Source organism: Lutra lutra, chromosome 7 (assembly GCF_902655055.1).
Source record: "Lutra lutra chromosome 7, mLutLut1.2, whole genome shotgun sequence".
Taxonomy (NCBI): Eukaryota; Metazoa; Chordata; class Mammalia; order Carnivora; family Mustelidae; genus Lutra; species Lutra lutra.
The window spans coordinates 27,323,926-27,350,727 of NC_062284.1; the positions used below are offsets into that span (position 1 = coordinate 27,323,926).

The window sequence follows — 26,802 nt, forward strand, 5'->3', positions numbered from 1 at the left end:
AGAAGATATTTGAAACGACATATCAGATAAAGGGCTAGTGTCCAAAATCTATAAAGAACTTAGCAAACTCAACACCCAAAGAACAAATAATCCAATCAAGAAATGGGCAGAGGACATGAACAGACATTTCTGCAAAGAAGACATCCAGATGGCCAACAGACACATGAAAAAGTGCTCCATATCACTCGGCATCAGGGAAATACAAATCAAAACCACAATGAGATATCACCTCACACCAGTCAGAATGGCTAAAATTAACAAGTCAGGAAATGACTGATGCTGGCGAGGATGCGGAGAAAGGGGAACCCTCCTACACTGTTGATGGGAATGCACGCTGGTGCAACCACTCTGGAAAACAGCATGGAGGTTCCTCAAAATGTTGAAAATAGAACTACCCTATGACCCAGCAATTGCACTGCTGGGTATTTACCCTAAAGATACAAACGTAGTGATCCGAAGGGGCACGTGCACCCGAATGTTTATAGCAGCAATGTCTACAATAGCCAAACTATGGAAAGAACCTAGATGTCCATCAACAGACGAATGGATAAAGAAGATGTGGTATATATACACAATGGAATACTATGCAGCCATCAAAAGAAATGAAATCTTGCCATTTGCGACGACGTGGATGGAACTAGAGGGTATCACGCTTAGCGAATTCAGTCAATCGGAGAAAGACAACTATCATATGATCTCCCTGATATGAGGGAGAGGAGATGCAACATGGGGGGTTAAGGGGGTAGGAGAAGAGTAAATGAAACAAGATGGGATTGGGAGGGAGACAAACCATAAGTGACTCTTAATCTCACAAAACAAACTGAGGATTGATGGGGGGAGGGGGTTTGGGAGAGGGGGGGTGGGGTTATGGATATTGGGGAGGGTATGTGCTATGGTGAGTGCTGTGAAGTGTGTAAACCTGGCGATTCGCAGACCTGTACCCCTGGGGATAAAAATATATGTTTATAAAAAATAAAATTAAAAGTATTACCAAAAAAAAAAAAGATATGCCATCTCATGCCCTTAAAAGTTAACTAATTTATCCTTCAGGTAAAAATAAAATTTTTGAGCTTAAAAAAAAAAAAAAAGAAAATACAAACCATAAAATATTCTCAAAACCAAACAAAAAGAAAACAAACAACCTAATTCACCAATTAATAAAAAGATGTAAACAGAAACTTCACCAAAAAGGATATAAGGATGAAAAATAACCACATGAAAGGGTATTCAATGTCATTTGCCATTAAGGTGATGAGCTCATACTACACGATGAGCTCATACTACATAATTATAAGAAGAGCTAATATTAAAAGTGCCGATACTACCAAGCGTTGACAAGGATACAGAGCAACAGGCACTAACACACAGTGCTAGAGGGAAGGCAAAATGATATAGCCACTCTGAAAAACAATTTGGCAGTTTTGTATAAAATGAAAACTGCCCTTACCATTTAGACCAACAATCACACTACTAGATATTTATCCTAGAGAAATGGAGACTATATCCATGAAAAATGTGTACAAAAATGTTAATAGCACCATTATTATAATTACCAAAGAAATGGTAACAACCAAAATGTCCTTTAGCAGAAAAATGGATAAATACACTGTCATATATTCAAATTATGGAATATTACTCAGTAATAAAAAGAACTGTTGATACAACAATATGGATGAATTGTAAAGATACAACTAGTGAGTAAAGGAAGCCAACTTTAAAGTGTTACATAATGGGGATCTGGAGGAAGATGATAGAGTAGTAGGGGACCCTAGCTTCACCTGATTCCTGGAATTCAGCTAGATAGCTATCATTCTAAACACCTGTGAACTGAACTGGACGTCTAAGAAAAGAATTGTTTTAATTCTAGAAATAGAAAAGTGATCACATTTTACAAGGTAGGAGGTGCAGAGAAGTCAATCTGATGCAATAAATCACAAGATTAAATCATTACTGGGAGGACCCCTCTGCAAGCCCACTACCAGAAAGTGATAGAGGAGTGGAGCGCAAAACCAGAACTTAACAAAAGTCGTATTGGGTGAGAGATGTCCCTGCCTGAAAAGTGCTCAGGTGGCAAAGCTGACAGAACTCTAGGTGGGAGAATGTGGTCTCAGGATCCCTGGGGTCATAGAAAGAATGAGGGAAGAGTGTGGCAGAGTTCCGAAGCATCAGAGTAGGGAAGCCAGCTGCAGTCAAGGAGCCCAGGAGTGGGCATAAACCCTGAACTGCAGCCCGGCTGGGCAACTGCTCTCTGAGCAGGAGCCCAGCAAGTGGCAGAACCAAGGGGAGACCCTCCTCCTTCCCCGGACAGGAGTGGTGAGGTGCGTGCCAAAGGAGTCTGCTAAGTTTGGAGATTCAAACCAGAGGCACGTGCCTGTGATTAAAAAACACTGTCACAGACTGGCTGAACCCAGAGTGTGTAGGGAAAATCATGGAGACAAAAGTGATTGACTGCTTTTCCTTGAGGGTGCATTGAAGAGTGGAGGCCAAGATCTTTCAACTCCTGGAGATGGGGTGCTGCCATTTTTATTTTCATCCTTTAAAGTGGTGGGAAAAGCCTTCAGGGAACAAAAGTTACACAGAGCAATCTGGAGGTGCTTATACAGAGCCCAGCCCCCTAGCAAGAGGGGAGCAATTATGCCCCAGCAAAGACAACTGAGAATCAAAGCAACAGGTCCTTCCCCCAGAATATCAGCAAGAAAATCTGGCTAAGACCAAGTTTACTGATTACACACAGAACTGAAAACTGCAAAACTCCAGTGCTAAGGGAAAACAGTATATAGAATTTATAGTTTTTTTCCTCATGATTCTTTGTTCTTTCAATTTTAATTTTTTTCTTTTACCTTTTCAATGGATTTCTTATCAACTCTCTGAACTTTATTTTCATTTTTACAGTTACATTCTATCCTTTCATTGTATTTAATTTTATTTCTGTATATATGTGTGTGTTTTCCTTTAAATTTAGGGATGTAGTTTCTTCTGACAGACCAAAACATAATTGCTCTGTTCTGTTCACCTGACTATATTCTTTCTTTTATGTCTTTTTTAATTTTCATTTTACAGTTACATTCTATCCTTTCACTGTATTTAAATTTATGTATATAAATACATATATTTTTATATATTTACTTATAAATATATATTACATAAATTTATATAAGTTTAAATAAATTTATATAAAATTGTATGCTTATATAAGTTTATATATAAATATATACATATATTTATATGATATATGCATTTTATACACATAATATGCACATATATAATAATATATACATACACATTTAAATAACATATACATAAATATATGTGTATACATATATATACACACACACACATTCTTTCTTTTGTATATTATATATATATATATATATACACATATATTTATATATATATGGTATACATATAAGTTTTTCTTTCTTTACAATTTTGGGATCAGGTTTTCCAACAGCAGACCAAAATATACGTAAGATCTAGTGTAGTGTTCTATTTTGTTCAGCTGTCTGATTATATTCCCTTTTTTGTTGTTGTTACTGGTTTCTGGTCTCTCATGATTTGTTTAGTGTATAATTCTCTGGAGTCATTTCTATTTCAGTGTTTTGATCTCTCATTCCTCTATTCTTATCTGGACAGAATGACAAGACAAAAAATCCCCTCAAAAAAAGAAAAGAGGGCATACTGCCAGAGACCTAATCAGAGTGGATACAAGTAAGATGACAGAGCCAGGGTTCAGAATAACAATTATAAAGATACTAGCTGGTCTTGAAAAAAAGCCATAAGATTAGAGAATCCTTCCTGGAAAAATAAAAGAACTAAAATCTAATCAGGTTGAAATAAAAAAGGCTGTTAATGAAATGCAATAAAAAATGAAGGCTCTAGGTGCTAGGATAAATGAGGCAGAAGAGAGAATAAGTTATACAGAAGACAAAAGATGGAGAATAAAGAGCTGAGGAAAGGAGAGATAAACAACCAATGGATCACAAGGGGATAATTCAAAAGATAAGTGAACCATAAAGCGAAACCATATTAGAATAATTTGGGTCCCAGAAGAGGAAAGAGAGAGAGAGAGATGAATAGAAGGTATATTTGAGCAAAATATAGCTGAGAACTTCCCTAATCTGGGGAAGGAAACAGGCATTAAAGTCCAGGAGGCACAGAGAACCACCCTCAAAATCAATAAAAATAGGTCAACAACTGGACATATAATAGGAACATATAAAAGCTTGCAAATTTCAGAGACAAAGAAAAAATCATGAAAGCAGCCTGGGAAAAGAGGCTCTTAACCTACAAGGGTAGAAACATAGGACTGGTAATATAACTATCCACAGAGGGGCCAGAAAGGACTGCCATGATGTAATTATTCAATGTGTAAATGGGAAAAATACACAGCCAAAATACTTTATCCAGCCAGCCTGTCATTCAGAATAGAAGGAGAGATAAAGAGCTTCCAGGACAAAGAGAAACTAAAGGAATTTGTGAACACCAAACCAGCACTGCAAGAAATATTAAAGGAGCTCTGTTATTTGAAGAGAGGGCTCAAAAGTGAAATGGACCAGAAAGTAACAGAGACAATATACAGAAAGTAATTTTGTATGTAATACAATGGCACTAAATTTATATTCTTCAATGGTTACGCTGAGTGTAAATGTGTTAAATGATCATTCAAAAGACAAAGGTATCAGACTGAATAAAAAAGCAAGACCCATCAATATGTGGTCTATAAGAGATTCACTTGGACCCAAAGACACCTCCAGATTGAAAGTGAGGGGGGTATAAAAACTAAGAGCTTTTTCCTCTAAGATCAGGAACATGACAGGGATATCCACTCTCACCACTGTTGATCAACATAGTCCTGGAAGTCCTAGCCACCTCAACCACAAAATAAAACATAATAATAATCATAATAATAATAAAAGATATCCAATCAGAAGAAGTCAAACTCTCACTCTTCATAGGTTACATGATACTCTATGTGAAAAACACTAAAGACTCCATCCCAAAATTGTTAGATCCCATACAGGAATCCAGCAAAGCAGCAGGATATAAAATCAATGCACAGAAATCAGTTGCATTTCTATACACTAACAATGTTAACTGAAGAAAGAGAAATTAAGGAATCGATCCCATTCACAATTACACCAAAAACCACTAGATACCTAGGAATAAACCTAACCAAAGAGGTAAAAGATCTGTACTCTGAAAATTATACAACACCTATGAAAGAAAGTGAGGAAGACACGAAGAAATAGAAAAACATTCCATGCTCATGGATTGGAAGAACAAATATGGTTAAATATGGTTAAAATATCTATGCTACCTAGAGCAATCTACACATTCAATGCAATTCCTATCAAAACACCATCAACACTTTTCACAGAGCTGGAACAAACAATCCTAAAAATCTGTGTGTTACCAGAAAAGACCCTGAATAGCCAAAAGAAAGTTGAAAAAGAAAACCAAAGCTTTTCTTTGGCATCACATCTGTGTGGCATCACAATTCCAGACTTCAAGCTGTCCTCATCAAGATAGTACGGTACTGGCACAAAAAAAAGACACATATATCAGTGGGACAGAATAGAGAACCCAGAAATGGACCCTCAACTCTACGGCCAACTAATCTTCAACAAAGCAAGAAATAATATCCAATGGAAAAAAGACAGTCTCACCAACAAATGGTGTTGGGAAAACTGGACAGCCACATGCAGAAGAATGAAACTGGACCATTTCCTTTCACCATACACAAAAACAGACTCAAAATGGATGAAAGACTGAAAATTTGAGACAGAAATTCATCAAAATCCTAGAGGAGAACACAGGCAACCACCTCGGTGACCTCAGCCACAGCAACTTCTTGCTAGACATGTCTCCAAAGGCAAGGGAAGCAAAGGCAAAAGTAAACTATTGGGACTTCATCAAGATAAAAAGCTTCTGCACTGCAAAGGAAATAGTCGACAAAACCATAAGACATCAACAGAATGGGAGAAGATATTTGCAAATGTCTTATTGATAAAGGGCTAGTATCCAAGATCTATAAAGAACTTACACTCAACACTCAACACCCAAAAAACAAATAATCCAAATCAAGAAATGGGCAGAAGACATGAACAGACATTTCTCCAAAGAAGACATACAAATGGCCAACAGACACATGAAAAAATCCTCAACATCAGGGAAATCCAAATGAAAACTACAAAATACCACCTCACACCAATCAGAATGGCTAAAATTAAGTCAGGAAATGATAGTTGTTGCTGAGGATCCAGAGAACTCTTACACAGTTGGTAGGCATGCAAGCTGGTACAGCCACTCTGAAAAACAGTATGGAGGTTTCTCAAAAAGTTAAAAACAGAGCTACCCTAGAACCCAGCAATTACACTACTAGGTATTTACCCAAAGATACAAATGCAGTGATCCAAAGGGGAACCTACACCCCAATGTTCACAGCAGCAATGTCCACAACAGCCAAACTATGGGAAGAGCCAAGATGTCCACCAATAGATGAACAGATAAAAAAGAACCGGCGTGTGTGTGTGTGTGTGTGTGTGTGTGTGTGTGTGTGTGAATGAAATGGAATATTACTCAGCCATCAAAAAATAAATAAATCTTGCCATTTGCAATGAAATGAACAGAACTAGAGGGTACTATGCTAAGCAAATAAGCCAATCAGAGAAAGATAATTATCATATGATTTCACTCATATGTGAAATTTAAGAAACAAAACAGCATCGGAGGGGAAGGGAGGGAAAAATAAAACAAGACAAAATCAGAGAGGGGGGGAACCATAAGAGATTCTTCACTATAGGAAACAAACTAAGGGAAGGGGAGAAGGGAGAGGGATGGGGTAACTGGGTGAGGGACAATAAGGAGGGCCCGGGATGTACTAAGCATTGGGTATGATATAAGACTGATTAATCACTAAACTCTACCTCTGAAACTAAAAATAAACTATATGTTAATTAGTTAAATTTACATTTCAAAAAATAAAACTTGAAAAAATTAAAAATAAAAAAATAAATGTCATATATGTATCATTCCATTTATATGACAGTTCTCAAAATGGCAAAACCACAATGATGGACAACAGATGAGTGGTTGGCAGAAATCAGGAGTTGAGGGACTGTGTGACTCAAGGAGCAACAGGAAAGAGTTTTCTAAGGATGATGAAACTGTTCTGAATCATGATCACAGTGATGGTTATATGAATCTATATATATGTTAAAATTCACTGAACTAAACACCTAAAAGGAATAAACTATACCATATTAATTTTAAAAATAGGAATTGTTTAAATGCTTTTCCCTAAAATTACAATAAAATTTCAATTAAGTTCAAACATGTATTTACCACCCAGCACATCAAAGCACCATGGTAAACACTTTGATACAAAAGTAAGACAACTTCTATAGCCCAAAAGAACCTCTAGAAAAGACTTATAGCACATATTCAGTACAAATCTGGATTTGGCAAGGGTCCTGAGTCAAGTATCAAGGAGCAAAGAGGATAGCTGGAAGAGAGTCTGGAAGAAGTATTTTCAGTCAAAGAGCTGGTCCTGAAAGCTGGAGCAGGACATAGCCTTGGGCCAGTAAGACATGAGGAAATGTATAAAGGGTGAGGGGAGAACTAGTCTGCACCTGCAATAGATAATCAGCCATCTTTTTATTTTTTAAAGATTGTATTTATTTATTTGACAGAGATCACAAGTAGGCAGAGAGGCAGACAGAGATGGCGGGGGAAGCAGGCTCCCCACTGAGCGGAGAGCCAGATATGGGGCTCGATCCCAGAACCCAGAGATCATGACCTGAGCCGAAGGCAGAGGCTTAACCCACTGAGCCAACCCAAGCACCCCAATAATCAGCTATCTTGACCACAGAAACTAAACACAAATCTAAATAAATCTGATTTATTTAGTCCCTTATTTTAAACTAATAACATGGAAAGTGTGACAACAAAGTAGAATCTTCAATGAGATATACGGGCATATGGGTGCCTCAGTCAGTTAATTGCCTGCCTTTAGCTCAGGTCACAATCCCAGAGTCCTGGGATCGTATCCTGCATCAGACTCCCTGCTCAGTGGGGAGTCTGTTTCTCCCTCTGCTTCTGCCCCGCCCCCCTAATCGTGAGCACACCCTTTCTCTAATAAAGAATTAAATAAAAAATAGGATATATTTAATTCTCAAAAATCATATCCCAGAAAGTAGCACACGAGGGGTGGGGCAGCTAATGGAAAATGAAAATAAGTTGTTGTGAACTACATACAACTACATAAGAGTACCTAGCAAAACAACATTATACTTTTTAATCTTTACAAATGACCCTTCAAGGAGATAGGCTTTCCTGTCTCTGGTTCACAGATATAAAAACCGTGCTTCACAGAGTAGGTCCTAGCCAGGGAAATAGAGCTGGGATAGAACACAGTGCTGGCTCTAACTATAAGGATCTATTTTCTGGCGGGTGAGGGGGCCGGTCCACTGACAGAGCCAGGGGCCAACTCTAATTCAAGGCTTGTTTGTGTCTGACCCAAAAGCGAAGATTTTATGATTTTAAATGACTGAAAAATAATCAAAAGAACTATAATATACTATGAACATTATATGAACTTCACATTTTAATGTCTGTTAATAAAGTTTTATTGGCATGCTGCCACATCCATTTGCTTATTAATTTTATATATGGCTGCTTTGGCACAACAACTGCAGGGTCCCATAGTTACCACATCATTATGGCCCACAAGGCCTTAAAATATTTGCTAACCTGACCCTTTACAGAAACTTTGCCAACCCCTGATCTGCACCATTCTACAAATGTTACAAATAAGAATACAAAATTCTCATTTTATTTTTAAGATTTCACTCATTTATTTGACAGACAGAGACAGAGAGAAAGAGAGAGAGCACAATCATGGGGAGCAGCAAAGGAAGAAGCCGGCTCCGCATTGAGCAAGGAGCCCAATGTGGGACTTAATCCCAGGACCTTGGGATCACGACCCGAGCCGAGGGCAGACACCTAACCAACTGAGCCATTCAGGCGCCCCCAAAATTCTCATTTTAAAGTTAAAGTCATGTAATCTCTTGTCCAGGATGAAAAGCTTTGTTTGACAGTCACCAGGAAGCAGACAAGAAGCAACACTAAGCACATGTAACATTTTACTCTCAGGAGCATAAATGAGAACATCCACAACAGCAAAGGCAGGATAACACCACTGGAGGTTAAAAAAAACAACAGAGAATAATAATGAAAAATAATTAGAAGAAGAATTAGGATGACCAGTTCAGAGACAACATTTCAGTATTTGCTCTCTTTTTTATGGATGCAGGGTTCAAAGTTTATAGAGAGAGAATTAATAAAACACAAACTGCCCAAACAAATCACAGATCATGGAAAGCTCAGAAGGGGAAAGTGGGGAAGCTGACCTTCCTATGAACCCAGGACAATAAACCCTGAGGGGCCACTGATGGGAGACTGCTCTGCCACCTGGTCCCTGAAAATGGAACTAGGACTAGATGACCTCAGGACTTTTAAGACATTCCTGTCCAATTAAGTGAGGAGGTTTTTTACAAACCATCCAAAGTGATTTCCATTCAAATCGCTGTGTCTAGGACCTACAAAAGGAGTTTCAAGGTGCAAAGGCTTGGCCAAGGCTTGGGGCCCAAGGGCAGCAGCAGCCTAGAGGTAGAAGAGGCTATGAGGCTCCCCCAGGGCTGGCAGGAAAGGCATAGCTGCGACAGCCTGGGGCCACAATCACGAAGACCAGCATTTCAATGTTGGAGAAGGTTCACTTATGTTTTGTTTTTACCTTAATCACTACCATTAAGAAAGCTTGTTCACTATCATTTGCTTCTCAAAAATAGACTGTAGGAGAAAACTTTGGGTAACTAAGCATATTAGTGTTCTCCAAGAAAGAGAACCAACAGAATGTGTAGGGAGAGAGACAGATAGGGAGAGATGGAGAGAGAAGGCATTTATTTTAAGGAATTGGCTTATACAGTTATAGAAGTACAAGTCCGTGGCAGGCTCAAGACCCAGGAAACAGTTATGTTACAGTTTGAATCCAAAGGCAATCTGGAGGCAGAATTCCTTCTTGTTGGAGGAGGTCAGTCTTTTTTGCTATTCAGGCTCTTCAACTGACTGGATAAGGCACACCAACATTATGAAGAATAATCTGCTTTACTCAAAGTCCATGGATTTATATATGAATCTCATCTAAAACACACCTTCACCTGGAAATATCCAGAATAATATTTGATCAAATATCTGGGCACCATGGCCCAGCAAACTTGATACATAATTATCACACTAAGAGTCCCAATTAATCAAATACTAGTTAAAAAGGAGGGGGTATAGCTCAGTGGTAGAGCATTTGACTGCAAATACTAGTTAAAAAGAGATATATTGTATGTTTTTGTATGACATTGAAATTTTTTTCTATTTATAAGGAAGTACAATTTTAAGAGATTTTCTCTATGAAAACTTTCCAACAGAATACAAACATAGAAGTGGCCATTCAAATTTCCCTTGAGATTCTACTGCATTATAAAGATACAATGTAATATCTACTATGTCTATCTCATTATTAGTAACATAACAGATGTAACATGGCACCCCTACAATTTGAAGGTTTTAGCAGCAGATTAAATACAAAGATGCATGTGTTCAATTGACAGGAAATTTTAATTGTCAAGTGAAAGAGAAAAAGTGATCCATCAAATCAATAATGGAATTTTAAAAGACAGAGTAATAAAATTAAGGAGGAATATTCAGTAGAATGGATAACAGAGGAAGAAAAGCTTAAAGTATCCACCTGAATGACATAAAAGGGCACTTACCCTCAATGTCCCATCCTCCTCAGGTAATTTGTATGCCCCTAGTTGGCCTGAAGCTGAGAGCACACACTAACTCACGACAGAAAATACTTATTGGATCCCTCTTGGATGGTACTCTGCTCAGTGCTGGAGGGTACTACGGTGAAAAAACAGAGCCTATCCTCACAGGTCATGGCCATTATAAAGTTGTTACGGGCAGGGTGAGGGACATCAACATCAAGGCATAGCAGGGTGAGGGGATGTGAACAAGGCACAGGGCTTTGGCATGTGATCTCAGAGACCTTCCCTGGGAGCTTCTGGAATTTCCATGTTCTGTTTTCTTCTTATCTCTTTTCTTCCTGCTGACACTTTTTTATTGGTTGTCGCACTTTCAATGTAAGCTCCCGGAAAGCAGGGGCCTACCTGGCTCATTCACCATCAGATCCTAGCACCTACAACCACCCTCACTGACAGAAGAGGACCCCGACAAGCTGGATGAGACTGTGACTCAATGACCAAATGAATGAATGACCCACATGCTGCACAATTCACCGCATCTCCCAGAAGGAGAGTACTTTTTAAAGAAGTTCCACAGACTGTGGTGTGGAAAAGGATCTGAATGGCTAACACAGGGAGCAAAGAAGAAGCTACAATTCCGCAGCACAGCTCAGGATGATCCATGGTCCTAGGCAGTCCACCCACAGTCCACAGCACCACTGCAATATGGGTTGTGCTTCTCACCCACACACTCATCTCTCCTTGACTCAATGCAGATGGGCTCAGGAGAAGTAAATCTTCTGATTTCAAAGAAAGATAAACTAAAGTCAAGGACAGAGATTGCGAGACTCTATGATATATTTTTGTACATTTCTCCTAATGTAGGCATCAGTGTAAATACTTTTAATAAGATAAAAATGTTTAAAAGGTCTAACACTAAACGTAGAAATAAATATGAAATATAAAAGATTTGAATTCATTCTTCCTGCACCTCCTCTAATCAAAAACAGGAGTTTCAGGGGCACCTGGGTGGCTCAGTGGGTTAAGCCGCTGCCTTCAGCTCAGGTCATGATCTCAGGGTCCTGGGATCGAGTCCCACATCGGGCTCTCTGCTCAGCAGGGAGCCTGCTTCCCTTCCTCTCTCTCTGCCTGCCTCTCTGCCTTCTTGTGATCTCTCTCTGTCAAATAAATAAATAAAATCTTTAAAAAAAAACAAAAACAAACAAACAAAAAAAAAAAAAAACAGGAGTTTCAGTCTCTCAAGCAGACATGTCCCTTCACCAGCTGACTTATTTAACATGGGAACATGGACATCATTCACCCTAGGTACTCAGTACAGGGGATTCACAGAGACAAAAGAACTAATGAACAGATAGGACACTGACACTTCTGCCTGCACTTATACACCACTATGAGAATCACAAACTATTAAGCAGCACAGACTGGGAGCCAGGTACTGTTCTATGCACACCATAAATCAATTCAATAATCAACTTCAACCCCATGAGGTAGGTCTGTCTTTCACCAATCCCGAGATGCACCTTTCCCAAAAGTCAGCATGCCAAATGGGATGAGTCAGATTCATAGGCAGTGAATTCTCTCCTGGTGATAAATAACAGCACATCTTACTGTTGAGGCATCTTAAACTTGTTGAAATGTACTTCTTACCACCTGGATAGTGCACAGAGCATACATCTCACCTAGAGCCCTGGACTGGTAAGAGTAGCACCACCCCACAGCAGGCCCAAGGGTCTGTGTACCTCCCCACCTCATAGCCACTGCAAGGTCAGATACTAATATGCTGACCAGATTTGTTTTGGGTGGATGAGACTATGGTGAAACATCGGACAAAAATATTTCAGACTCATTCAATGGAAAACCCTATATAGTCAAACAGACCCTTGATATCGAATACCACTGCAAGTACCCTTCACTTTCTTACCTCTTCAAGGAATTATTAACCATGAAGTCTATTAAATCTACTGGTACTCCTATTCTGATTCTTTTGAAAGGAATAATAAAGGCTTACACAATCTAATAAAATGGAAATCAAGAATGCCCAGAAAACAAAGAAACTTCTAATACTTAAACAGTAGCCAGCCTTTTAAGGAGGAGGGGGGGTGGATCTCTCAGAAATGAAAACATTGTGCACTATCGGTGGGAAGGTAAACTGGTACAGCCACTGTGGAAAACAGCATGGAAGTTCCTCAAAAAAACTAAAAACAGAACTACCATATGATCTGGCAATACCACTCCTGGGTGTATATCTGAAGGAAATGAACAAATTCAAACAGGTATCTGTACCCCCTTATTTAATTGCAGCATCATTCCCAATAGCCAAGAAATGGAAACAACCTAAGAGTGTGTCAACAGATGAATGGATAAAGATAGATGTGGTGTGGAATGGAATATTATCTCAGCCATAAAAAAGGAAATCCTGCCATTTACAACAATGGATGATTAGAACATTATGCTAAGTGAAATAAGTCAGAAGAAGACAAGCACTGTATGATCCACTTATATGTAGAATCTAGAAAAGATAAACTCACAAGGAATAGATTGGTGGTAGCCAGGGGCTGCAGGAGTGGGGAAAATGGGGAGATATTAGTCAAAGGATATAAACTTGCAATTACAATAGGAATCAGTTCCAGAGATCTAATGTATCTTATAGTGACAATGGTTAACAATAGAGTTTTGTTTACTTGAAATCTGCCAAGAGCATAATGCTTAAATGTCCTCACCACACACACACACAAAATAATAATTATGTGATCGAGGTGTTAAGCAACCTTACTAGGGTAATCATTTCACAATGTATGTGGGCATTCAAATCATCACACTGTACAGCTTAAACTTACAAAATTTTAATATATCATATTTCAACATAGCTAAGGAAAAGAAAAAAATCTCTTAGGGAAAAAAATCTCTTAGAAACTGCTAAATCAGAAGCACCTTTATACATAGAATTCAGATTCACATAATCCAGATTTCCCAGAATTCACATTAATTCCCAGGATTCACATAATCCTGATTTCTCTGCAGAAATTAGACTGACTAGATAGTACTGATTAAAAACAGCTCTAATTCCATTTCCTGATGTGCTACCACAACGGCATACAACAGAGCATGTAAGTTTTCTAAACCTTGGGTTTGTTTACTCAAGGGACTTTTCTAAACCTCCTACATGAGTTTTACTCATCAAGTAACCTGACATGACTTCCATATGTGTAAGAGGGTGAAAATATAAGATTATAGGCTCACTCTAATTGAATTCATATAAAATTCTGACAAACTTTTTTTTTTAAAGATTTTACTTATTTATTTGACAGAGAGAGAAACAGCAAGAGAAGGAATACAAGCAAGGGGAGTGGGAGAGGGAGAAGCAGGGTTCTGGCTGAGCAGGGAGCTTGATGTGGGGCTCAATCCTGGGACCCTAGGATCATGACGTGAGCTGAAGGCAGACGCTTAACGAGTGAGTCACCCAGGTGCCCTAAATGTACATTTTATTTTTTATTCTTTTTTTTTTTTAAGATTTTATTTATTTATTTGACAGAGAGAGAAACAGCAAGAAAAGGAATACAAGCAAGGGGAGTGGGAGAGGGAGAAGCAGGCTTCCCACTGAGCAGGGATCCCAATGCAGGGTTCGACCCAGGACCCCAAGATCATGACCTGAGCCAAAGGCAGATGCTTAACAACTGAGCCACCCAGGCACCCCCTGAGAAACTTTTTTGTAACAGCAAAAATTATGCTATTCTGTAGTGTATTAGCTTAAAAACAATATTCAAGTCTTTCATTAACTCGAAGACACTTGTCCTAATATTAAATTGGTTAAATCAATAGCTAATCTGTGAACCCCTGAACTAATGCTAAGAGAGAATTCTAGCTTATCAGCCACCAGGTTAATAAATACAAGCACATATATTTTTCTCTCAGATTGTTACTACAATAGCAGGATGCAAAAACAACTTTGCAACTCTTTTTTTTTTTAAAGATTTATTGAGATATGTGAAAGAGTTAGAGAGACAGAGAGAGCACATGCCCAGGAACAGAGGCAGAGGGAGACAGAATCCTCAAGCAGACTCCCGGCCTAGTGCTGAGCCTCATACAGGGTTTAATCCCAGGACCCTGAAATCATGACCTACGCTGAAATCAAGAGTCAGCTACTTGACTGAGTCACCCGAAGCACCCCCCACTTTGCAACTCTTAATAAGCATGTTCTTTTTGCTCATTAAACATGCAAGATGGGGGGGGGTCTTATAATGTGGACTTCAGAGCTCTGCTAAAATGCTCTAACACCTACTTCCTGCTTTTTTAAATCTGTGGTATAATAAAAATATATATTTGGTCTCAGAGCTCCTAAAACCCTTGGAATTTACTGAGGATAGACATGTTTTTGGTTATTCTTAACAAACCCCTTTCCACCACACCAGAGTTTATACTAATGAACTGACTCGGGGTAGAGCCACTAGACAGCCTCAGTGTGGGCTGGTCACCAAAAGGAGAAGTGATTAGAGAGTAAGAGCTGTCAGCCTTACCTCCTGACCTCCAAGAGGGGAGGGAGGCTGGGGATTAAATTATAGAAACTCTTGAACTATCAGATTGGGGAGTTTCCAGGTTGGGGACACTCGGATATGCTGAGGGAGTAAAGGGACCAAGAGAGGGCAGAGAAGCTCCAAGCCCCTTCCCCAGTTTACATTCCCACCGATAGTATACAAGTGAGTTTACCTTTTCTATATTCTACATATAAATGGATCATAAATAAACTATTAGCTTCCCCTATTCCTTGCTCTATGCATCTTTTCCATTTGCCTGTTCCTGAGTTGTATCCTTTATAATAACCCAATAAACATAAGTAAAGTGTTTTCCTCCTTTCTCTGAGTGGTTCTAGAGAATTACGGATCCTTTGAAGAGGCATGGAACCCCTGAATTTGTAGTCAGCCAGGTAAAAGTGTGAGAAGTCTGGGAATCCCATTTGTGGCTGGCAACGAAAATGAACGCAGTCTTGTAGGACTGAGACTTAAATTCATAGGGCCTGCGCTAACTCTAAAATTGAATTGCTTGACACCCAGTTGGTGTAGAATTATAGGACTGGTGTGGCAAAACATGTATCTGATATCAGAAAAAAACATTATCTAAATTAGAAGTTACTTAATTTGGATAAAAGTAATATGGATGATTGAGATTAAACCAGAAAGAATGCGGTAGAAAAATATAAATATATATGCAAATGATGAATGTTTCTATCAAGGAAAAAAGATAGCATTTTTGTCTTAAAGAAAAATGTCTAGTTATACCAGAATATGAAAGAAGATGGTAAGGGCCAAGTGAGCAGATACAGTAAAATGTACAAGATTCCAGGGAAAGTGAAATTTATCTGCCTTGGTTTACAAAACCAGCAAAAATGTGTCAGAATTCACAAAGCTGATCAATAAACAAAATTGTGAGCCTTTTACTGACTAACAGACTGGGCTTTCTCTCTTCCTCTCTCCCATGTCAGCGTGGAAAAATCAGAGTACAGACATTTTCTCTCAAGCCCAGGTCAGCCTATCCTGGAAGCTGTTTGATACCAGGATCTTCCCAGGATCAGACTCTAAATTCTGAACTAAAAAATCATCAAGGTGTTTTTATATCCAAATGGTCTTTGGCACTTTCCAGATCACCAAAATAACAAACATGGGTTCCCACATCACAGAATTCATGATGAAATGCTCACAAGCAGGAGGAAGGCTGAAATAAAATTAGGTAGAGCTGGGATGATCCTTATTTCTCTATTAGCTCACCACTATCATTAAAGTTTCCCTATGTTCCAGGCCCATAATATGGGAAGAGCTAGTAAATCAAAAAAAGAAAATTAAGGTACCTAAATTAATTTCATACAAGTATAATGTTATGTAAACAAACACTCTACAGTTCCCAGTACAGTGAGAGGCCCTAGAGATGCAACCATGCCTCACTGCCCTTGCTATGTTGTAACCCCCGGGGTGGACAATAACCAAATCCTCACATACAGCCATGAAGCCCACCCTGCCAAGAATTTTAGTTCCATCCATTCTGATACTGGTGCTACATATAATTAATTAACCAGAGCTTTATGTATTACCTGTTCCCTTCCAAAGTTAAAGGCCAAAAATGGGTCTTCAACAAACAAGAACAAACACAGAGCCTCAGTGGAATTACCAATCCTGTAGGGAACAGACTCCCACAGAAGCTGACATCACCTCTTCCAGTAGATACCAGGCAGACTCCCAGAGGTGGTTTAAGCCTTCCATCAAGGACTCAAGATCCAAAGCAACAAGAATTAATTATGGAGAGGCACCTGGGTGGCTCATTCGTTAAGTATCTGCCTTCAGCTCAGGTCATGAACCCAGGGTCCTGGGATGGAGCCCCACCATGAGGCTCCCTGCTCGGCGGGAAGCCTGCTTCTCCCTCTTCCATTCCCCGTGCTTGTGTTCCCTCTCTCGCTTTGTCTCTGTCTGTCAAATAAATAAAACAAAATTCTTTAAAAAAAAAAAAGGGGGGGGTTGCATAAATAATGAATCTTGGAACACTGAAAAAAATTAAATTTAAAAAATAAGAATAAGGGGCGCATGGGTGGCTCAGTGGGTTAAAGCCTCTGCCTTCAGCTCAGGTCATGGTCCCAGGATCCTGGGATCAAGCCCCGCCGCATCAGCCTCTCTGCTCTGCAGGGAGTCTGCTTCCTCCTCTCTCTCTGCCTGCCTTTCTGCCTACTTGTGATCTCTGTCTGTCAAATAAATAAATAAAATCTTTAAAAATAAAAAAAATAGGGAGCCTGGGTGGCTCAGTGGGTTAAGCCGCTGCCTTCAGCTCAGGTCATGATCTCAGGGTCCTGGGATGGAGTCCCGCATCGGGCTCTCTGCTCAGCCGGGAGCCTGATTCCCTCTCTCACTCTCTCTCTCTCTCTCTCTGCCTGCCTCTCTGTCTACTTGTGTGATCTCTCTCTGTCAAATAAATAAATAAATAAATATCTTTAAAAAAAAATAAAAAAATAAAAAAATAAATAAGAATAAAATAAATAAATTTTAAAAAAATTAATTATGGAGGACGGAATAAAATTATCAGGGAAATCTAATTTGCTTCAGAATATTGTTGGGTTTTTTTAATAGTCTTATTTCTAAAGCCGCTCATGAGAAGACTTTTTTCCTTTCCTGTATGTCTCTAACTCCTAACGCAATAGACTGTGCCTATACAAACAGCATGACACAGCCTTTGAAAAGCAGGCCTCATCAGGGGGACTTGGAAATGTGCTAGAAATGCAAATTCCCAGGCCCCATCACAACTCTAAGGAATCAGAGACTCTGGAGGTGGCGCCAGCCATGGGTATCTAACCAATCCCTCCAGGTGATTCTAATGAACAACAAAAAGCTGAGAAGCCTTGGGCTAGGGATTCAAGATTTAATTCTTTGAGTTCTCGCTGCAGGAGAGAGTCTTGATTAATTTTCCTAATACTTGTGGCCCTCCGTGCAGTGTCTTTCAAACTTCAGGGTATAAATATGCAACTTGGAGAATGTGTACACTGCATGAACAGACATACTTCCCAGGATTTAGATGCAACAGGAAACGTGAAAGAATACATTTCACTCCAGTATGGCACAACCCACTTCTGCCGTTTCTTGCTCCCTGTTCTCTTTTCTGTCACCGCTACACACCCACTGCCTGTTCTGCTTTCCACAGTCCTCCACTTGGAGGCCAGTGCCCACTTCTCTTCTATGACCCCAAACACCACTATATGTCAAGCACAAACCAGGTCACTGTAACTGTTGCTCAAACTTCAACCAACACTCCACGCCTAAGATGCTCCCACCCTGCATATAGGTGACATCACAGGGTCTTTGTCCTCCGTTACGCATCCTGGTATATGGATGCCTTTTTTTGCCCATAATCATGACTTATTGCAGGAGAAAGTACACATTTAATGCTTTCTTACAACCTCCAAAGAAAGCTATAAAACCAGCAGGAAAGCTGCCAATCAACACAGAATATAATGGAAATATTCCTGTTCCAAAAAGAAAAAAAAAAATCAAAACTTATCTTTGAGCTCTTAAAATTAAAACACATAAAGAGTACTGACTAGATGCCACACACATACAAAAACCTCCAAACAATTACCATATTTATATACAATATGAAGTCATAAGCTCCATGGAACTATAAAATGTTGATCCTAATGTCAATAAATTACATTTATAGTATAACAGAAATAGCAGCGGCATTTTCTTAAGAGGCCTGGCTTCAATTTCCAGCTCTGCGCCCGTTATTTGTGCAAACTGTGGCTTCTGTTTCTTGGTAGAGTTGAGGATTAAAGGAACTAATGAGAAAATACTTTCAAGAAAACATATAACAGCTAAGCAAAGTACTGAGTAATATCATTTCTACTATCTGCATAGACTGAAAAGGTTTATAATAAATAAAAAAGTTCATGCTTAATTCTTCATACAAGGCCAGACCTAGACAAAAATAAAAAATAAGCTTAGCGTATCTTTTAGTAGCCTCTTTAGCTTTCCTTTTTTTATATACTACATTCCCTCCTGTACCTTCCCTCAAAATAATAAATATAAAAACCCTAAATGAGGTGTTAAATAAGAAACAGTCACTTGAAAAAGTCTAAGACTATAATCCAGTCTGTTTTTTGTGAGGCAGGTCCAGGGTGGGTACAAGCATCCATTTCTTTTTAAGATTTTATTTTATTTATTTATTTGAGAGAGAGAGATCACAAGTAGACAGAAAGGCAGGCAGAGAGAGAGAGTTAGAGAGAGAGGGAAGCAGGCTCCCTGCTGAGCAGAGAGCCCGACGCGGGACTCGATCCCAGGACCCTGAGATCATGACCTGAGCCGAAGGCAGCGGCTTAACCCACTGAGCCACCCAGGCGCCCCCCCATTTCTTTTTAAAAGCTCAACAGTTTCTGTCTCATGGCCAAAATCAAGAGCAAATGAATTGTCATTGAAAGTCTTGCTGATGGGGGAGCCAAGCGGTGGATAATAAGGAGGGCACGAATTGCATGGAGCACTGGGTGTGGTGCAAAAACAATGAATTCTGTTACGCCAAAAAGAAATTTAAAAAAAAAAAAAAAAAAAGTCTTGCTGACTTTTCATAACAACACGCCTACACAAGAGTATTCACTGGTATTTCCCTGTGAAAAATACAAGATTAAATAAAATAAGGGGCGAAGTGCAGTCCACAGTCCAAAGGTTTCCAAAAAGTGTTTTCTATATTGCCACAGGAGAGTGATACAGGAAAAATTTCAGGAATAACTATTTCCACTGAATCTTAAAATAATCACTATTTATAATTAGTCAAGACAAGATATATTATAAAACTTAAAAGAAAAAATATTAACTGGGAACGACACCACACCAAGGTAGCTTTGCAACAGGAAGACCCTCATTCACAAAGAGCAATGAAATCCAAGTGGCTCATAATGTTAACTACAATGTAGACAACAATCTCCAAAGTGAAAACAAAATTTTAGAATTATGCTTAGACACTCCTATTCCTATTGCACATTCCAAAATTTCTATAAAATATAACTTATAAAGGTCTTTACAAAATGAAAACTACTAGTAAAAGGTCCTTACCTTTTCTAGGAGGAAGCTCTCCATTCTGGTTTAATTCTGTTCCTGTATATACAATTTCTCCATCTTTAACCATTTCATTCCACAAGCCACAGAGCCCATCTCTTGTGAATGCAAGCTGGTAATGATAAATAACATAAACTTACAGAACAATCATAGAGTGCAATTCTTAAAGAATGATATATTAAAAAAAAAACAACTCATTTTCTCTCATTTATTCAATCATCAACGTTTAATAAAAATCATCCCAAAAAATATAATTAAGTGAAAAAGGCACAGTGCATAATAGTATATAAACAATGCTAGCTTTGCATAAGATACAAGAAAAAAGACATGCACATGTGCCCTAGAAAGATAAACCAGGAACAAATAATAATGATTACCTACAGAGAGACACCTGTGACAGAGGAACATGGGCACCAGAGATTAACGAAAGCAAGATTTTGAGTAAACTTTATATATTTTTACTTCTAAAACATATAAGTAATTTTCATCTTCAAAAATTCAAATTAAATCATAAAAAGGAAAAATCTACAACTGGCAACAAGCAAATTAACCTATGTTTATCACGGAGAAAAGTATTTCAGGGATCTTTTCATTATACATCTTCAGTCAAATATACTCTAAGGGAAAAATATCTTCAACATTATTCACTGGTCTTACTGATAATCATAGTATTGATATTAAAATCTTTGAACTATCTCATATATATTGTGTGATACAGCAATGTTAACAAAATAAAACATATGTTTATAACAGTTATGTTAGTGTTATTAGAAACAAAGCTTTTAAGTGTAAAAGAGATAAAAAATCAAGGACATTTTTAAGAACAAATTGGACTGGAAATATCATTACAAATTTACATTTGAACAAAACTGCTTGGGAAGGACCCAGAATGAATGACAGACACTGAGAGCAATGAGTACACCCAGAATCCAGACATCACTTTTTTGGTGTTTTTTTTTTTTAAGATTTTATTTATTTATTTGACAAAGAGAAATCAGAAGTAGGCAGAGAGGCAGACAGAGAGAAGGGGGAAGCAGACTCCCTGCTGAGCAGAGTCCGATGCGGGGCTCGATCCCAGGACCCTGAGATCATGACCTGAGCCGAAGGCAGAGGCTTAAACCACTGAGGCACCCAGGCGCCCCCCCCCCAAACATCAGTTTTTAAGTCTCACTTTCCAGTAAACAAAACCTGGGCTCTTGGAGAAAAAAGGCTGATGTCATGGTCAAGGCAAACAAGATGAGCCTAGAATATTTTGTGTTTGCACCCTCACCCCAAAAAAAGCTGTGTAAGGCCTTATGGGAACTCTACTGGCCAAAATTAAAACAATTTGAGCATCAAAATACATAACTGCAGTGGACTGCAAAAGTAAATAAAAACATGAGTCCACACTGATATTCTTTTTTTTTTTTTTTTTTTTTTTTAAAGATTTTATTTATTTATTTGTCATAGAGAGAGAAGCGAGAGTGAGCACAGGCAGACAGAGTGGCAGGCAGAGGGAGAAGCAGGCTCCCTGCCAAGCAAGGAGCCCGATGTGGGACTCGATCCCAGGACGCTGGGATCATGACCTGAGCCGAAGGCAGCTGCTTAACCAACTGAGCCACCCAGGCGTCCCCACACTGATATTCAAAGAAAAAAACATAAAACAGAAGTACTCTCACTTGTCAGTATTAGGAGTCAGAAAAGGCTCCCCAGAGCAAGCAGCCAATGATGGCAAGGGCATGGTAGACACCCAGATGAGGCATCCATTCTGAAAAGTGTAGGTACAACAGAAGCCCTCTTATCAGAAACACAAAACACTTTTCACTAAAATAGGCACATCTATTTGGCCATCTTTTAACGAAAGGCCAGCACCTTTCCTTTATTTGTAAGTCCACTAACTCATTCCTTGTCATCATTCCAGCATGCACCACCCTTATGAAGCATCCACTATTTCCAGTCTCCATTTCTTTACTTTTTTTTTTTTTTAAGATTTTATTTGTTTGAGAGTAAAAAAGAGAGCGTGCAAGCACGAGCAGGGGAGAGCAAGAAGCAGACTCCCTGCTGAGTAGGAAGCCCAACGCTGGACTCAATCCCAGGACCCCAAAATCATGACCTGAGCCAGAGGCAGATACTTAACCTAGTGAGCCACCCAGACACCCCTCCAGTTCTTTAAATGTATAGCAAGAATTAAAGGGCACTCTGTCAGTAATCTCAACATAGAATTCCTCTAGACTTTTAAGACATTTTCCCCAATCCTTTATAGTTCTCTTTTACCTAACCTGTGCAAGTAACTTTTTTAGCATCTCACTTTTATCCAAAGCACGTGTAGTAAACAAAACTCTAAGACAGCCCTTAAGGTCCTCATCCCCTGGTTCACCCATACTCTGTGTAATGCCCTCTGAGTGTGGGTAAGACTCGTGGAGAATAAAATGGGAAATCACACCTGTGACCAGGTTTTGTTTCCATCTATGGCAAAGGTAAAGGAATTTCTCACATATAATTAGCACCCCACAACTGTTGATTTCTAGTTATCAAAAGGAAGATTATCCTGGGGACTTACTTAATCAGGTGAAAGCCCTTAAAATATGGGGCCATCCAGAAGAGACATTTTCTGCAGTCACAAAGAGGTGAGCTGCCATGGGCTACCTATGCAGAGAGGCAGCATCTAGGAGCCCATGACTTCAGTTCCCAAACTGCAAGGGACTAAATTCTGCCAAGGAGCACCCAATGAGACCCCAGATAAGAGCACAGCATGGCTAACACCCTGACTACATGCAGCCTGTTAGACCCAAAGCAGAGGACCCTGCTAAGCCTTGGCCAGACTCCTGACCCACAGAAACTGGGAAAGAGAATAAACATGAGCTCTTTTAAGCTGCTAAATTTATGGCCAGTAACTTTTAACACAGCAACAAAAAACCAATTCAGCATCCAACTTAGTTTTCATAAAAGCAACAGCTTTCTTTCAGCACACATATTTTATGTGTTCACCTCACTAACAAGATAATTGCCACAAACACACTTAGAACTAAAACATAGGATTCTTGATACAACTGGCAGGGAAAAAGTAAAGAGTGAGGCACAAACATTCATCACCCCTTGTGTTTTAGTGAGGGAATGGAAAAGCTTGGCTCATTTGCTCATTCAGGTAAGAGGAGAGCTAATACTGCTAGGGTTCAATCCAGCTCCCACACAACCACATAAGGATGGGAGGCAAATAGGAACCAGACTAAACAGCCCCATGCGTGCTGTATCCTGGCAGTTACATGCCATCTTTAGATGGTCCAGGGAATAAATGAGCATAATTTAAAGCATAATTCAGTATCAGTGCAACAGATGGACGCAGAGGAAGAAACTAGAAACAGAAAAGAATTTAGGAGGCCTCTGCCAAGAGTCTCCCCAAAAAAGGGTGACAGCCTAAGCCAAGATAAGGAAAGTACCTAAGACATTTCAGATCAAATGAGACAGATCAGATATGAAAAGAAAGGAGACAGGGAACACAATCAGATAAAAAAGAACCAGCTTAGTATTAATGATTCACATTTGCACTATGAACATGAGCATGGAGAACCTTTCCCCACGCACACCTGCATACACTCATATGCACAGCCACATATGTATATACATATGTGTACACACACACACACACACACACACACTGCAAATACAAATCCAGTTCTTAACAGAGTGTCAGGAATTAGGACACTAATTAGGAATTAAAGACACTAATTAGGAATTAGAGATTCAAATCTGGAGTCATCAGCAAATGGGATATAGATCGTGACCTGATGGAAATGCCAATGTCCAAAGAGAGAGAGTAACCAACATTCTCAACCCTGATTACACCTTGGGATTACCCATGAAGTGACTCTATCAGTGGTTTTGGATACAGTCCAGGATGAATAACCTTGGTGTTTAGAGCTATAAAAAAAAGAAAAACAAACATGAATTAAAGAATAAGTCAAGGAAGAAGCCCAGTTTATGTAGAAACAAGAATTGTTACTATCATGTCAAGAGGAAGCAAAGTAGGGCAGAAGCTGTGTGGAAGGCGGAGCCTGGGTATTTGGAGGGACACATACTGTAGAAGCCTCCTAGGAACTGAGGACACAAAGATGTAAATGAGCCATGGACCTGAATAAACACCATTTAAAGCACAATGGTCTGGGCATCTTAAGGATTTGAGTAAAGAGGAACAAAGGCAACAAAGCAAGGTTCCCTGGAGGAGGGCATGAAAGAGTTAGGATGTGGAAGGCAAAGGTGAGGCTTAGGGGAAAGCATTCCAGAGCAACGGAAGGAAAGCACGGAATCCCAAAGAGAAAGCCAGGAAATCAAAAATAATCACAGCACTGTACAGGAAATAAAAATTAGCAATCTGTGAATTTAAGAATATCTGTACAACAATTATTAACTTGTCCTCTTTTTTTTCTTAAGATTTTATTTATTTAGGGGCGCCTGGGTGGCTCAGTGGGTTGAAGCCTCTGCCTTCAGCTCGGGTCATGATCCCAGGGTCCTGGGATCGAGCCCCACATCGGGCTCTCTGCTCAGCGGGGAGCCTGCTTCTTCCTCTCTCTCTCTCTGCCTGCCTCTCCGCCTACTTGTGATATCTCTCTCTGTCAAATAAATAAATAAATAAAATTTAAAAAAAAAAAGATTTTATTTATTTATTTGACAGAGAGAGAGACAGCAAGAGAGGGGAGTGGGCGAGGGAGAAGAGGGGAGTGGGAGAGGGAGAGGGAGAAGCAGGCTTTCAGCAGAGCAGGAAGCCTTGTTGTGGAGCTCGATCCCAGGACCCTGAGATCAAGACCTGAGCCGAAGGCAGATGCTTAAAGACTGAGCCACCCAGGCACCCCTAACTTGTCTTCTTTAATAGCTAACTTACACTTAAAAATACCCAATGGGTAATGATACAGGTTTTAAATTTTAGCTGTTTTTGGACAGAATCCAGATGCTTCTAATTAGTTTACTTGGTCTTAGGTTCCTTTTCGAATTTCTTCTCACAGTCTTACTTTATATCTCTAAAATGACATAGCAGGTAAAGTCATTTTCACCCCGAAAAGCAGACAATAAGAGGAGTATTAACAGGCCCAGTTCTAAGGGACAGTAAACTCAAACTCAGAGGCTCAATTATTTGACCAGGATCACACAACACTGAGGCTATGAGAAGTAGGATTTGGAAAAAGGCCTTATGCCCAAGCTTGTTCTTCTCTCACCAACACCACAACATCACCCACACAAGCACGAAAGAGGCCTGGGAGAGCCAATGAATCCCCCACTACTACTGCTGGTGCTACTGACACTTAAACACTAAACAGGATTGGGCAAGGGTTAGTCTATTAAAATGACTACTTCAGAGGGTGCCTGCCTGGCTCAGTCAGTAGAGTGTGCAATTCTTGGCCTTGGGGTTGTAAGTTCAAGCCCCATGTTGGGTGTAGAAATTACTTAAAAATTAAAAAAAAATTTTTATTTATTTATTTGACAGAGAGAGATCACAAGTAGGCAGAGAGGCCAGCAGAGAGAGAGGAGGAAGCAGGCTCCCCGATGAGCGGAGAGCCCAATGTGGGGCTCGATCTCGGGACCCTGGGACCATGACATGAGCTGAAGGCAAAGGCTTTAACCCACTGAACCACCCAGGCGCCCAAAAATAAAATATTTTTTAAAAATAGACAAAATGATTACTTCAGAACTGTATAATTATGTAACAGAATCCAAAAAAAAATATACCAAATGCTTAAGTGACATTTTGATTAACTTATAGGTTAGAAAATGTTTTACTTTATTTTATTTTTTCAGTGTTCATTCATTATTTATGTACCACACCCAGTGCTCCATGCAATATGTGCCCTCCTTCATACCCACCACCAGGCTCATACATCACCCCCTAGTCTCCCCTCTAAAACCCTCAGTTTGCTTCTCAGAGTCCACAGTCTCTCATGGCTCATCTCCCCCTCCAATTTCCCCCAATTCACTTTTCATTTTCTTCTCCTAATGTCCTCCATGTTATTCCTTATGTTCCACATATTTTACTTATCTTTAAAACATGCCTGATATGTAATCTGTTCAAATACTTACAGATACTAAAGTAAAGATACCTGGCTTTTTTTCCCAGCCTAGCAGAAAAATAACAAGTACTTGTTAAACACAGGACAACATATCAACTCCAAAAAAATTTTAAGAACAGGTTTCTTAAGCAACTGGGGAGGTCAGACAGAAACATAAACTACCTCTGTTTTAAGACATAGGGCGGTTAGGAATACAAAGCCTGAGACCCAAGAGAGGAGTACAGCGCAAAGAACCTAAGGCTGCTTTCCTGAGAGGCACCTGCCAATTCTGTGAGCATAGCTAAGACCAAGAACTGAGCAGAGATGCTGAGGGACAGGCTTCAGACAGGGTCCTCATGGGGGAAAGGCCTGTTAAACACACCATGCTTTGAATGA

The 26,802-nt window shown here is 39.4% G+C and overlaps 1 protein-coding gene across 7 annotated transcripts in view; it reads right to left on the reverse strand.

Annotated features, from left to right (window-relative positions):
* HERC2 (HECT and RLD domain containing E3 ubiquitin protein ligase 2) overlaps window positions 1-26,802 on the reverse strand; it is a 237,320-nt gene that overhangs the window by 202,782 nt on the left and 7,736 nt on the right. For all 7 annotated transcript variants that reach the window (XM_047735659.1, XM_047735658.1, XM_047735652.1 and 4 more), the window contains exon 3: window positions 20,390-20,504. In XM_047735659.1, the coding sequence (XP_047591615.1) occupies window positions 20,390-20,504 (115 nt within the window). The remainder of the gene's footprint in view (window positions 1-20,389; window positions 20,505-26,802) is intronic.